Here is a 15,662-nt window from a genome sequence, read left to right on the forward strand (position 1 = left end):
AATTTGATGTGGTGCTTTGAATCAAGACTGAAAAATAAAGACATTTTACAGTGATTTGGATCCCAATTCAGATTCTGGATGATTAAATTTGGTGTGCAGTGCTCTTTTGAACTTTTGAACGTGATCTGGGTTTCGACCTGAAATGTGCGTATGGATTGCTTTTTTAATGCCTGCGGTGGTGTAGGGATGAAATTTTGTGTGTGAATTCAATACGACTTTGTTAAACTTTTGATGCAGATTATTTTAGAAGCATTTGGGTATGACCCAAGGGCAAATTGATTGTTGATCATTTTGATCAGAACCGTCATCTAGAGTTCTGTGATTCTAGTGCAGCATTTGATTTTCTTGAGTCAAATCCTTTTTGGTTTCCAAGGCTTACTAGCCAAGTAATGCACCAACAAACTAGATGGAAGCCATCAAAAAAAAAATTGTGGGAGTGCATTGGACTATTTTACATTTTAGGGAAGTTCAGACAATTTATTCGAGTCATTAAGAACTGCAGCAAATACATTTGCTGCTCGTCTCCAAGGCAGTTTTGCGCTTCTTTGTCCAAACCTTTTTTTTATGTGCTGGAACTAACAACCTGGCCAGCATAGTCATATTAGCATACAGCTGATGTTGCGCCCTGAGGACTGAAAAGATGACTGAAGGGGACTTTGGCTGCATAGCTCCATTCCTTCATTGTCCTCCATTTGGAGCCCAACTCCATATGCCCTCCTAGCGGCAGGTGTCACAAGACGAACCCTGACCCCTGCGGACTACTTTTGTGAGTGAGATGTATTGTTGGCTGCTAGATTAGTGTAGTCTAGACTACTAAAAGAAAACAAAGGGCGCTTTCGTTGAGTATTGTACACATTCTTCCTACTCTGACAGAAGAGCATGCCCACACTAAACACTCCATGCCTTAATATGAAACAAAGGGTCCCAGATCATTTACATGTCCTTATTGACGAAAAAATCCAAGCAATCAATGAAAACACAAATGTGAGGATTGTTAATAAAAGGAGCGTACAAGAAAGTCATTAAATAATATTCTATTTATTGTTTTTAAAATAGCCTCTTTTTTGTTCTACAGACATAAGTTAAAGGAAGATGTGGCAGAAGCGACAAAATATATATATATATATATATATGTATAAACACTTTTTGTTAATTTAAAATACTGACACCAAAAACACAACAGGAAGGAAAAGCTGAGGCTAAGTATGACAAGAGTGAATGCACTTTTTCCCCACGTTTGAACAATGCCCTCCACTTTGTATTTCAGCTAAAACTGTCATCAAAATAAAATGTAATTAAAAAAAAAACTAACAGCATACAAAAGGGAAAAGTTGTGTTTTAAAAGAACGGTTATTTGTATGATATCAGGAAACAAATGCATAGCATTTTGAATTAAAAGAAATATAATCAACTCAATGCTGGCCAATGAAAAGCATTTGTTTTGATGTAAATTTATTTTGGAGAAAATTCCAATGAATGCTATGAAAACAATTTAAAACGAATTTTAAAAAATCTACTTTGGTTTAAAAATCTTTGTGTAGGATTTTTTTCCCTTTCAATAACCCTCAGAAGTACAACAGCATCATTTTACCATCCTCACACAACCTTTAGGAAACTAGAAACGTAAAAGTTGAATAATAAAATGTGACTGGCATAAAAATAATAGTTGAGTGTCAAGGTAACAGGTCATACACTACATGTCGCACACGTGGCCACACTCGCATTTACAATTCAAAGAGTTCTTGTCCTGATAGCAAAAAGTCCACTGTTTTGTCGGGTAAAAAGAATTAGAAAGGACGACAGCGTATATTTCAAGGCATTCAGGAGGACATGGAAGATACATTTTCTTATAGTTTCCTATTTTTTTTTCCCCCACTCATTCGGATGAGTAAAAGAGTAAAAAAAAAAAAGCCAGACTGGGGGATATGGGATATGAGGACATGACTTGTCGGATTTTTGTAACATGTTACGCTTGTATCTGAAGCAGAGCAGCGGCAGCAGCACCAAAGTGATAACCACCTGCAAAAGCCTTAGGTCTAATAAGAAACCAGTGGCGAGACTTTCATCTATCATCCATCCATTCAAACCAGGCATGACCAATGGATGACAGAACGGGGATCAGCATTTAGAAAAAAACTAAAAAAAAAACAGTGAAACCTCTATATTTTAATCTGTGGATTATTCGTTCTTTGTAAAGCTGGCCAGGTGCCATGTAGTTGGCCAAGCTCTCCAGCAGCAAAGTTATGTTTTTTCACTCTACAGCACACACACTCAACAGTCATCAGTTTGAGGGAGGGTATTGCTTTCATTGAAAGGTGTTAACTTTACTCCTGCAAATCAAGTGCTGTGCTGTATAACCACATCTACAAAAAAAAAATAAATCATGTCACCAGAATGGCTTTCAAACACAATTATTCAAAAACGGGTAAAAACAAACTCCGGGAAGGCAAAAGTGACCACGAGGAAGAGTAAGGGTGTTTTCAGTGTGAGGTTTTTTTTCCTTTCCATTTTTTTTTTTTTTTTTACGGTAAGTGTTTGTGTCCGCTGCTCTCCTCGTCCAGCGTGAGGTCTACCACCTCCGGTGGGGATACCCAACTGGACTGAGGGGAGACGCATGTCCACAGTTGAGGCGGCGGGTGTGTCGTCGTGTTGGCGACGGACCGCTCCGCCGAGTGGTCGTCCTTCCACGAGGATAAGCTCTTGATCACGCCGCCGCAAGGGTGGCCACATCTGTAACACATAAAAACAATGTTGACTTCAAGATTAACTGTGCGCATTTTGGTTTTCCTTTGGATTTGTTTTGGCGATACGCCAACAAAAGCAGCCTCGACAAGGTGCTAATAAGTTCTTCAATCCTTTCCTGTCCACCAATTATTTATACGTGCAAGTCAGTGAACGAGCATGTACAGTTAACTGTTGTGACCTCGGGTTAGCGGCTGGCGGCCAACTGGCTAACCGTTAGCCAGTGTGCGTATTGAGTGCTTGACTGTTTGTTGAGGCCCGTAGCAGCTACTGTATGAATGTGCCTATTCCATGTTTATTTTGTTGCCATTTGTTCAATAAAGTGATTAAAAGTGTGTATCCTTGATGAGTTGTGGGAGCATATTACGCTGTAACTAGCGGTGGTAGGCTATATTTGACTAGCTAACAGTGGTACCTCGTGTTGGTGACTGTTGACCTGCAATTGTGGCACGTACATTAGTTCTGCTTTGCAGCTGAAAGCACTTCATCTTTCTCAGGTGTGAAAAACAAAATCCCAAACTTTGGACATTCTGCCTTTTAGGCACTCTTTCCTCCTGGCTCGCCGCCATCGCGTTCATTCAGCGTGTGAGTCAGTGAGATTAGTCCGCGTGGAAAAATTATCACTGCGAAGCTTAGAGGCAGAGATTTTGCTTGGATTTTTTTTGTAACAATTATTTAAGTTATTTGATGAATGCTTTCAGCCCTACATTATTTGCTATTTATATCATCCATTTATTTTATAAAGATTTTTATAATGCTGACAGTTTACCCGTATTTCCACAATTTCGTAAGAGAGACAACTTTTTCTAACCACGAGGAAAAAAAAAAAAAGACAGGTCAACTTGCGTGTTTACCGAGCGTTCTCCTGCACGCCCACAATCTCCACCTCGCTGTCCGAGGATGCGATGCTGATCTGGCCCTTGTGTTGACGCCCGTCCTTGTGCGACTTCTCCGCCTCCGCGTAGCCTGTGCCAAAAATAAACACAAAACCAGCACAAATCACCACTTTGTGGAGAGCCAAAGGGTCAGGGCTTCATGTCTTGCAGCTGCTAAAGACACAATGACGAGTCAAGGACACATGTGAGTGTGTGTGTCTGTAATAAAAGGCAGCTGGTAAAAGGAAGAGTCACGCCGGACAAAAACGCTATTTGTGGGCTTCATTTACGGCATTTTTTTTTTTTTCCTCCCAACAACGCTTGCGTGATATTCAGCAGGGAGAAAGTACCAGAGAGGCAGCAGAGAGAGACGTCTTGCCAAGATGGAACCCGAGAAAGCTCAAAAGACCAGTTTTGATTGAAGAGGAGGAACAGGAGGAGGAGGAAAAAAAGTCAGCCGGGAGTTTGTAACTGACCTGCCACGGAGCTCAGAGCTCTTATACACCCGGAGCGAGGCGCCATATCCTGGCCTCTGAGTGTTTCTAGCTCGCGCTTTATCACGCTGGGCCGGACTTTCTCCACTTTCATACTCTCCTGGTTAGAATCAGTGTCTGAAATATCATAGTGACCCACTACAGGAGGCCCGTCTGCGGAGGACAGAGAGAACACCTTATTATTCCAAACATGGCTCGGCTATGAACAGAGGGATTTTGTCTGCAAGCCGCCCCAACTTGTTAAAGACCCCCGGCACCAAGGAAGACCAAATTACTTCAACTGTCATTCAAGACCTCTGCCAAACTTTTTTTTTTTTCTTTGTTTGGTTGTTCTGTCCAAAATAGTACCAACAAAAAATTGGGGGAAGATGACTCCATTTTCCACTTCAGGGGTACTGTTTACAGTGTTTATAAAACATTTTTAATGGATAAACCTTTTTCATGGAGCGGCCCGGCAACGTTCTGACGGCTAAGGTAGTAATGGAGACGTAACAGAGACGGGAGGGTGATATAAGTTCATTTTTACAGACTTGTTTCAGTGTCGCTGTTCTGTATGAACAGAAAGACACAAAATGCGGGAGCAACAAGTCGAATTCAGGAAATAACCCGTCTTCGGAGATCGTGTCAGAGCAGGGAAAATACTTGTGTATAACCCCCTTTTTATACTGCTTGTACGGAATAACATTTTTCCACCTTTTGTCCATGTCACTTTCCTGTACAAATCAATACAGAATCCGAGTGAACTAAGCCACAAAATTTCCACTTCAGGGGTAGTAGCAGAGCTGTACTAGAGCAAGGTCAACTGCAAAATCTGACTTTTCCAATCTTTATCGTCTTTAGGGATACTGGCGTAAAGCTCCGATGACGGATTTCTGTGTGAAAGAGCAACCCATTGTGACAATATCCCATTTTGTTGGGATCTACCTAAAAGGAAAATGGATAAATGCCGGCTCTTTGCTTGGTCAAATGCGGAGTTGTGTTTGCATGAAATAATACACCTTTGACAGTAGCCTTTTTTTTGTTTTGTTTGCATTTATTTCTGTTGAAATAACAGCCACGCACATAAAAACTACACTGGAATACAGTAGATACAAAACGCTTCCAAAGAATCTTTTTCAGATGAAAACCAAAACGGCAGCTGGATAATAAAGGCCAAACAAAACAAGTCTGGAACATTTGTTCTACCCTGGAAATTGGACGCAACTAAACAAATACACCCTGCTGTTAGGCTAACTAGTGTGTGTGTGTGTGTGTGTGTGTGTGTTGTGAAGGGCCTCTGAATAGCTTCAAATGGCAGGTTGTGGCATAACTGGAAAAAGCAAAATCCTGCCAAGAGCAGGCCAGGTAAGTAAAAGGGGAAAAAAAAAAAAAAAAAAAAGAAAGTGCCGGAATCGTCTCTTTGGCCGACAACAAAATAATATCCTTGGTGGTTTTTCAAATGCACAAGCGAGAGAAAACACACATTCGATGCACACATTCTGGAAGAAAAAAAAAAAAAGTGCAACGCTGATGCGTCAGTCAGCCGACGTTAGCAGGCAGAAGCGATGCTAAAACTGGCACGCTGGCATGCTTCCTGGTGGCAACTCTGCTTTACATTCTACACTAATAGAACTCGCATGCAAAACGCGTGACAGTCAACTCTTGGGGGGGTACACGTTAAGTACACAGAAAACATGTTCACATCCGAGCTATAAATATAATTCCTTCATTAATGGGTAAAGGGTGGAGTGCTGCTTTAAACTCTTACACTACGTCACCAGTGTCGGTGATCAAATGAGCCCCGAGATTAGTTTTAGGAGGTGGTTAACATTATTGTCATGCTCTGTCCTGTTGCTGGTACCCATCAAGGAGTATAAGGGACATGCTGGAAGAAAAAAAAAAAAATGTACTATGAGAACAAGTCAGAGCTTCAGTACAAGAATAAAGTTTCAATAATTCAAGAAAAGTAGTACCGGTAATACTCAAAGAACAAAAAAAAAGTCAGTATTACTAGATTCAAGTGTTCATTTTACAAGGCTGTGATATGGGAAAAAACTGAGAAACGAGCAGTGCTTTTGAGGATAAAATCGTATTGATGCTCGAAAACAATTTTGTCACATGGCAGGAAAGTCGAAAAAGGTATGATTGCAAAACAAAACGATAATACTGACCGAGTGGAATTATACAAAAAAAAAAAAAGAGTGCTAATATTAGAAGAAAGTCCTAATTTTAAATTAAGTCACAACAAGAAAGACTTGAGAAAAAATGGTAATATTGGAAGAACAAAGTAGCAATAAGAAAAAAGTTGTGATTTTGCATACAAGGTAGGTAAGACCGTCGTAATGTGACTTAAGTTGGAATTTAGGAGAAAAAAAATACGAATTCTGAGGAAAAACTCTTAGTTGTAATATTAAAACACAGCATGTTTGGAGGCTGCAGATGGAATATTCCAAGAAAGTCATCATTCTACACAAATAACTGTGCCCTAACTGTATTAACTCATTCACTGGCAGACACTTTCAGACCCTCTTTTACCCTAACGTTAGAAAAAAATTGAAAAGATATATATTCCTGGGATTGAATGGCCATGACTGTGAAAAGACAATTAATCAATGGCAGTGAATGAGTTAATGGTGCACGACAAAAATCGGAAGATGGCAATTTTGCAAGACTTGTGTCATATTGCAAGTCATTTTACAGCACTTAAGTGTAAATTTAAAAGCGGAAGCAAAAATGAGGAAAAAGTCGGAAGTAATAGTAAGTCGTACGATTCAAAAGCGGGGATGTGGTACCATTACAACTTTATCTTAGCAATCTTTCAATGTTATACCCCCAATATCACAACTTTAATCTTATACTGCTATATTCTTTCTTTTCGAATCTATTTTATTTAGTGTGGCCCTAATATCTGGTTGGTATGCACTCTGTTTCAGTCACAAGTAAATGACCTTTTTCATTTCACTCGCATTTGTGTCCCTTTCGGCAACAAAGACCAAACTGGCAGGAGCAGCGTAAATCTATTTAAAAAAAAAAAAAAAAATCTAAATTTGAGGCTTTTAACACTGTGGCTAACATGAGACACAGTTAACATCAATAAAGTGTACAATATGTGTACAATTACAATATTATATATAAGCTTCTAAAAATAAACCGCGTCATTTCTCTCTCCCCCGTTTCTAGTTACTGCACAGAGGGCAGTAGTAGCAGCGACTGTGACCCCCAAAAAGCAAAAAAAATGTAAACGGCTCTAGTCTACCTGCACAAAAGTATTGTTTAGAAGGCAAACCAACCTGCACGTACTGTGATTCGGTACAATTTATATTTGCACGTGTAAATCTGTGGGTAGTGGTTAAGTAAAGCTCTGCCACTCCAATAAAGGCCGTCACGAGATGTACATGCGCAGTGTAAACGTTACTTGAAGTAATAAATGAACACTATGAGGAGGTCAGCATGACTGCTGTATGACAAGGCACCATGCTATTCTGCTGCTGCTCGTGCGCATCAGAATGTGGCGGCTGTATTTGTGTAAGAATGCCACAATCGATCGCAGTGTGAGGGTACAGCTGGAGGGGAGTGGGAAAACACACAGAAAACCATGCCCGCAAGAGGCCAGGAACCTTGGGGGCCATTTCAAGACTCCCCAAAATATGATGGAAACATCATTAGTAGGGTGAAACTTTGGGGTGGTTTGTAACAGTGCATGATATTTTACAGTGCTGCTTTGAGATAGAAGGGACAAGACGTTCCAAGGTAAAAAAAAGAGGCTTTAAGCTTTTTAAAGTTGAATCGGTCAAATAAATATAAAGCGAAATAATGTGTCATTAAAGTCACATAGCTTTGCCAGTGGAAGTCAACCCAAACATATTTTTTCAAGAATATGTTCCCAGCAGGCCCACTAGTTGAAACACGGCATTCTGATTCATTTTGCGTTTGTGGAATATGAGTCAAACAGCAAAATGCACTCGTTTTTAGTCATCTCTGAGGGCGGCCATTTTGTCTTCTGTCGATTGAAAATAACATCACAACTACTCACAGCGACCAATCACGGCAGACCGATTTTCTGAATCTGAGCCTTGATTGGTCATTGTGAGAAGTTGTGATGTCATTTTCAGTCGACAGAAGACAAAATGGCCGCCCCCGGAGATGGCTAAAAACGGGTGGCTTAACTCTTTTGCCACAAACTCAATAATAACCATATTGCCTTGTTTCAACTAGTGGGCTTGCATAGAACATATTCTTGAAAAAAAAAAATGTTTGCGTTGACTTCACTTTAAGTCAGTCAGTCTACTCAGCTTAATGTTAACAAACTATGCAAAACGTCATAGACAGGCTAATATATAGCAACTGTTATAACGCTTTCAGCAATGGATATCTGAACCTAAGATTATATTTTTTATTTTCTGTGAAAAAATAAAGAGTAATATTACTGCACCTGACTGAGGAATTGTGACCATCTCCATGTATTTGTATGTCCTAATTATCCCGCCACCGGGTGGAAAAGGCGCACACATCAGAAGTCTCACAATCACGATCAGTAAATCATGATGCAAAATTTTGAGTTCTTTATATTCTATTTAATTGTGTAGTCATCATGTGTTTTTATTAAATAAAATATTATAGAGAGCCATTTTTTCTGAAAAAATGACAGTTTAATGGAATTTTCAATCATTTAAATCGGGGGAGATGATTTGAGATTTGAGTAAGAGTACAAGCGTGATCACAAAACAAAGGTAACGCTTTGCAACACTGTAGTCCGAAGTCTCACAGTACGTAGCGGCTGCATTTTTGTAAGCATGACACTATCGAGTGTCAGAGTACAGTTAGATGAAAAAGAAAAAAAGGCGGGGGAGAACATACAGGAAGCCATCGAACCTTTGTGGGGCCCGTTTTTATGAAAAAAATCTAACTGAAACATCAAAAGTAGGCTGAATGTTTTGGGGTAGTCAGTAGCCCTGGCTCGGCAGTCGAGGGCGGGATGTACGAGGTCCATGCAGGCTTGCGATATTCCCAAATCTCACAGTGATTCAATGGCAGCAGGTAATCCCGTGCTCATCCGGGCGTGTAGTCCTGGCGTGATACGGACTTCCACGTGAGTGAAATCCCAGTTCAAAGTTGCGTCTAAACATTCAAAAGACCAGGATCCGGAACGCCAAGGTTTCCATTCTGAGTGACCGCTTCAGGTAGGATGTTGTTGTTGTTGTTGACGGGAGCGGCAGCGGCGGCGGCGTTATTGCTTGCTCGCGCCAACACGTAGGCGGCCATCGTCTCCGCCGACTCGGATGACGGCAAGAAGGAACTAGCGGGCGAAGGTCGCACTTCCTGGGGCGGCGGCTGCGGCCCTCCCTCGGGGGCGTCACTCGAGCGCTTGGACGAGTCGTCCGAGTCGAGGTGCGCGAGCTTTTCCATCCAGACGCGGAAGCGCTCTTCGGTCTGGCGCTGCATGACGGCGAAGCGCGTCATGGCCTCCTCCAGCACGCTGCTGATGCCGTTCCTGTCCCACGCGCCGCTGTCCAGCAGCCCGTGAATGTGGGCGCCCACTCTGGATCTCTCCGACGCGCGTCTGAAGCCAGCTTGAAAGACATTGAGGCCAAGGCTTAAGAACAGACAGTGGTAGTGGATTCATGCTTCCTGAGTGGACTTTTTTTTTTTTTGTGTGTGTTACAAAAGAGAGAATGACACTTTTTTTGCTTTCTTGTTTTACGTGCAGATCAGAACTCTTTCATGCTGATGGACTACATCATGCAGTCGGTGTTTGAAGATGTTGAAAAATACTGAAATGGTTGACATCTTCCCTTCCTACGGATCCCTGATGGTTGGCTTTGGCGGCCCGTTTTGTGGCGTGTGTGTTAACCTGTGAGACCCGGCCGCAAACAGAGAGCCGTCGAATATTTACAAGCTGAAATTGCAAATATGACGCAAGGTTAGAAGAGGACCAAACCGCTGTTGGGATGATGAGGAAAAATAAAACAAACAAATGGTGTCATATACCACATGCCAAGTTCCAAGATCGCTCAAGAACCAACATTGACATGTGATTAAAGTGAAAAGTGGTCAAAAGTGACCATAAAAACCCTCTAAATAGCAACTCACTACAACAACAGTTATCTAGACTTCCAGAGCTACTCTTGTAGAAGAATAAAACCCTTCAACAAAGAGTAAAAGCACAACTACACCCCATTGTTGGTACACTGCAGTCCACGGGTAAAAACTGCCTCTGCTGCAATAGAATCAAGCGTCCCGCCTCAAGTAGACGCCTTCTTTAAATAACTGGTGGTGCCACTTTTGGTGTCGCGGTTGATCTTTACCGCCACCAAGGCAGACGTGGCATCGGTAAAGCTGAAGCTGAGGGCGGAGTTTCAAGAGAAAGAGCCACTCGCGAGTACAATTTGCTCTGCGATCAAGCTTGTAGCTCAATTCACTGATATATGAAAACATTGTTCCCAACTGAAATGCCATTAATCTGTTTTATCAACCAAAGCCACTACATTATTGTGAGTTTTGATAAATGGCACTGAAACAAGAGAAACTAAAGAAAAAATGGCTGTAGAGCGTAATCCCAGTACATGTTGTAGTATCCACGTGTTAGATGTGAACCTTGAAGGGGAGTGGCCCACAGAGCGATGTCAAGCGCTTGAGTCGGTTGGCTGATTAGTTCAGTGTGAGCGTAGGGCTGGCCGATTATTTGGCCGCTACTCGCGATAAATTTCAAGTCGATCATGGTCACATTTACTCCATCTGACGCGGCGGGAATGTGCGTGACAACAGCCAACCAGAGTGAAGCTTTTTCTGCTTTACTTTCGCTTGCGTGTTGAAGTAAACAACGTGAGTATGTGGGGAAACAAAAACGTCAGCCATGACTCGCCGTTATCTTCCAAAGATGGAAGCTATTTTGAAAAAAGCAGTTACTCACACAAAACCGCAGGGGGCAAATTAGGCCAATGTGCAAGATACGTCAATGGTCGGTGCCCTCGAAAATAGGCAACACAACAAACCTGTTTAATCATTTGACGAAGTACTACCACCCAAGTGATGATGTGGAAAGCATGAAAATGCAAGCGGAGTCTGCACAGCCTCCACGCGTAGCATTAGCAGCTTCGCTGTTGCTAACTAGCAGTGCAGCCATTGGACCAAAGCTGCAACCAATCATATCTTTTGAACATGCACATTACGATGGCGTCGGGGCTGCAGCCTCCTATGCCACGATTTGGTAAATTTCATGTTTTTTGAAAAAAAAAAATATCCAGACTATCGGCCAGATTACATATCCATTATCCATATTGCGGGCGCGATTTTTACAAATAACTGACCGACCTAAAGTGTCAACCTAAAGCTTACCTTAGCAGTTTTTGATGATGCAATGTTAATTGCTGAACAAACACTGGATAAAAAGTGTTCAGTAACTTGACTGTAAAGATAAACGGTCTTGTCTTAAATCATGCTTCATTTGACTTCATTTTGGATACAGATGTTTTTTTTTAATACATGGGAAGAGGACCTGGAAAAAAAAGTGCATATTAAATTGAAATCTTGAGGGAGGGGGAAAAAAATAATCGCAATTGGATTATTTCTCAAAATCATTCTTGCCCAACTTGAAAGTCAAGGTAGCGCTGTACAGATATGCATCACATCACCAACCCACCATGCAAATAAACACCTCACACCTAACAGACACTTCTCAACAGTAGCAGACGTCTCAAAAATAAAGCCATGGCTGCTGCTGCTAGTAAAATGTACACCAAAGATAAAGACGAAAAAAAGATATGATACGGTACAACAGGCGGCTTTTGGATGACCCTCATATTAACCGACAGAGTGACCTTGAAATGAATCTATTAAAACCTTGGCACCTGCACTCCAAGGCCAAACAAGGTGTCTGGAGTTCAGCCTCATGATGAGCTAACACAAGCAAGCAGCATCTATTTACAGCAAATGGCCCGCTCGCTCAACCGCGGCTCGCATACGGCGTGGGTGACAACTGTTGCTTCCAAGAAATGTCGACCCTCTGAGACGCAGACGCAGCATGCACGGCGTGCGTTTTGACAACCGGTGGTCCGAAGGGAACATTGCGCCGGGACAAATGAATGGGCACAACCTTCTAGCGGGGAGACTTCATGACATGATGTGAGTGAGATAAACAACAGGTGACTGATCAAATCAAAAAGACAATGCTTGGTTTGACGCGGCCAAAAACCTTTCATGAACCCCGTGAAATGTTTTCACAAGGTATGGCATATGAGAAATGTTCACATCATGCACACCACTTCCTTGCCGTACTTTTTACATGAGTTAGACCAGGAGTGGGCAAACATGGCCCGTGGCTCTTTAATCCAGCCCAGCGGGCATATATCAAGGGTCCTGTAATATTGTTGCATTTTAGCCAATCATTATATTAAAACTTTTTTTTTGTTTTTTTTTATCTCAATAGCCGGGTTTACGTGGAGAAATAGATCACGTCACATGTAAACAGGTGACCAGAGAGCTTTATTCGGAATGATTTAATTCCAAAAAACAAAAAAGCAAAAACGTCTCCATGTAAACCTGGCTAGTGATTCTCAAAATGTGGCATTATCTCTCTGGTGGTCTGTAAAAGAATCACTGACTTCAATACAAATAACATTTACAACATTTAAAACGTGCAATAGAATCAAACATTAGAACGAATCTTGTAGCCTGCTTAAACCTTTTTTTTTTTTTTTTAAATCCAGTACAGTGCATCTTATACTTTACAAGTACAGTACATTTTTTTAAAGTACATTCAGTTGTATTTACCTTTTAAGTCCAGAACAATACAGCTCATCTTTAAGAACTATTGGTTTTTAAACATTTAAGCAATTTTTTTATTAAACCTATGTGCAATACTTTTAAATTGAAACATTATGTACACTTTTTCCTGATATTTAAATACAATATTTGCGTTCAAAATGGGAATGTTAAGGAGACTTTCAATAGTTAACATTTTAAGCAACACTGCTCTATGGGATGTGTACATTTTAGAAGACATTTACATTTACTTTACAGGGACTTTAAAGCTGAACTGTGGCCCTTGAACAATAAGGTTTGCCCACCCCTGAGAAAGACTCGAATGGCGGGCAGGCGGAATTACCTGGAATATCCGTCTTGATTGTCTTGCTGCCCCCGGAAGTGTCGTCATCGTCGTCATCGGAGGAGCTGGTGCTGGAGTCGCACGTGAGCTCGCTGTCACTGGTACTGCTGTCCTGCAGCAGGTTGTATTTCTTCCGCGCCGCCGCCTCACGCTTCTGCCGCAGCAGGCGCATACGCTCCTTATGTTTCTGACTGCGCTGGCCTTTCACCTTGGCCTGCTTGCCGTTTATCTGCCTCTCCAGTCCACTCGCTCCTGCGGGTTGACAGCGGTTCTTTTTTGCCGCCATTGCATTGGGCGGCGCCTCGCTCTCCGAACGCGATCGCCGGGATTTCCTCCCGCTGGGCTGCCGATCGGCTTCCTTGCCAGCGTCGGCTTCCATTTTAGTTTCCGTCTCCTCTCCGGCGCCTTCAGCCCCTGAGGAGAGCGTGTCCGAGTCTGCCAAGTGGCCGCTCGATGAGGGGGAGAGCATGCATGGGTTGGAGGAGTCGCTCTCATAGATGTGACGAGAGGCCGGTTTCTCGCTGCCCGTCGAGGCCTGCTGCGACTCGGGGGAGTCTCTGCGGAGCTCCTTCATCAAACAGGGCATGGAGAGGAGACTCTGCTCACCCTCCGTGTGCAAGGGGCTGTCATCCTCCTTTTCCCTTGGTGGAGAGCTGGTACTCGTGGTGGTCTCAGTTTTTAGATGTTCATCCTGGACAGATGCGGTGGCTGATTGTGCTTCGTCGAGGCGCTCGGAGGAACACTCTGCATCAATAAATTCCTCTGCTTTCTCTGAATCAGCCATCTTCATGCTAGTTCAGCAAAATGCCCTATGGTCCAACAAATGTGGACCAAGGTGCCTTGACAGGCACTCACCTGCAGAGGAAAAAGAGATTGAGTCATCAATCCCAATGTTGGGCTAGACAAGAAATTAAGAATTAAGCAATTAGAAGTGGGGGCATATTGTTGAGTACATTTTCACAAATCACACTTGAACAATGTATATACTACGTTTCAGGGATGTTTAAGAACTTTTAACTACTGACAGTTATTTAAAAAATAGAGGTATGTTAGCAGAGTAGTTGCCAACGTTGGTCAGCATCTGACGAGCCGGTGGGCAAGCTAATCAACTTAACGTAGGTCAAGTGCCCAACTAAAGCCAAAGAGTTGTTTGTAAAGAAAAACAAATACGTATTATTCAAAGACAAACCAAAACTAGTTTCACTCATTTGGACTACAATGTTTTATTTTCGCTCTACTGTATAATTACTCATGCGACATATAAAAATAACAGCCCAAACAACAAATCGAGACATGCACTGACTTTCGAGTTCTAACGGTAGAAACTGAATTCAATTTGGGTTTTGAAATTCTCATGGGCCGCCCGCATGTCAATCATTCTCAGTGTATATTTGTAAATGCCCGCTAAATCTTCCCAAGCACACATTAAGCCGGGCGTGCAACCCGAGACGTCTACCCGTGCCAGAATGAATGACTTAGCTACTTGACGTCTGTGGCTCGCTCGTCAGCTAGCCAACCAACAACCAACAGACGCTAACGGTGGCTACCTGGAGGCTACACAACGAAAACTAGACTCGGTTCCAAAGCTGCACATGAACTTGGCAAAGCAAAGAATAAGTCATCGAAAAATATTCAGCGTGCAAAGACACTGCGCACATAGCAGCTGTGTCCTCAAATACAACCGAGGCATTCCAGGCGAGTCCGTAGATGCAGCCAACTTAGCTCAGGCAAGCTAACTTAGCAGTCGACTGCGACAGTTACTTACCACGGTGTTAACGAGCTCCTTTACCCGGCGCCAAACTCCTCAACATTTTCGTGCTTTCATTCCCTCTATGTCCCGCGAAACAACGTTCATTAAACTGTAACAAACCGACAAACGTTGGCGGATATGAATGTATTTTGTGGCGCAGTGCGCTCGCCCCTTCGCGAGCGCTCTGGTGGTGTAGCATTTAGCCGTTAGCTAAATGTTTATTTTAAAATGTCTGCGTCGGTCTCACAAAGCGGAAACGTCATTTCCCGGCCGCTACGGGGAGCAAGCGCCCTCATAAGTCTGGAGTTACACACTGCACGCAGACAGTGCAATACAATACAATACAATACTATACAATACAACACCATACAATACAACAACACAACACAATACATGTTGGGTTTTCACAACAGCTGCAACTGTAACAAAGCCCTTTACAGAACATTTAACATAAGATAACAACACCGAGGTCACAAAAAAAATGTTCAGATAACCCTACACTTAAGGCTACTCAAAGTGGAAGTCAACTACAATAAACGGTGGATTTTACTACTCAACTCATATCCCACAAACACAATATTAATCAGAATGCCGTGTTTCGACTAGTGGGGCCGCATACAATATATGATTGGAAAGAACATTTTTGGGTTGACTTCCCTTAATTTAAGAATACATGTTTGTCTAAATCAAAACACGAGCAGGTAATGTTTGTGTAGGGG

At 42.3% G+C, this 15,662-nt stretch overlaps 1 protein-coding gene across 3 annotated transcripts; it reads right to left on the reverse strand.

Moving 5' to 3' along the window:
• Positions 1-1,018: 1,018 nt before the first annotated feature.
• ark2n (arkadia (rnf111) N-terminal like PKA signaling regulator 2n) lies at positions 1,019-15,191 on the reverse strand. 3 transcript variants are annotated; one of them, XM_086052978.1, is made up of 5 exons: positions 14,959-15,189; positions 13,194-14,048; positions 4,094-4,264; positions 3,597-3,708; positions 1,019-2,730 (listed from the first exon to the last, which is right to left on the reverse strand). In XM_086052978.1, exons 2-5 carry the CDS (start codon positions 13,981-13,983, stop codon positions 2,523-2,525), a joined length of 1,281 nt encoding a protein of 426 aa, XP_085909104.1. In that variant the 5' UTR covers positions 13,984-14,048; positions 14,959-15,189; the 3' UTR covers positions 1,019-2,522. The 3 variants fall into 3 exon arrangements, with proteins under 3 accessions (XP_085909104.1, XP_085909106.1, XP_085909105.1); XM_086052980.1 differs by lacking the exon at positions 4,094-4,264 and having other exon boundaries at positions 14,959-15,187; XM_086052979.1 differs by lacking the exons at positions 1,019-2,730; positions 3,597-3,708; positions 4,094-4,264 and adding an exon at positions 8,218-9,660 and having other exon boundaries at positions 14,959-15,191.
• Between the last annotated feature and the right edge of the window lie 471 nt (positions 15,192-15,662).

This window comes from Filicampus tigris, chromosome 15 (assembly GCF_054856515.1).
Source record: "Filicampus tigris isolate MCC_2025a chromosome 15, RoL_Ftig_1.0, whole genome shotgun sequence".
Classification (NCBI taxonomy): domain Eukaryota; kingdom Metazoa; phylum Chordata; class Actinopteri; order Syngnathiformes; family Syngnathidae; genus Filicampus; species Filicampus tigris.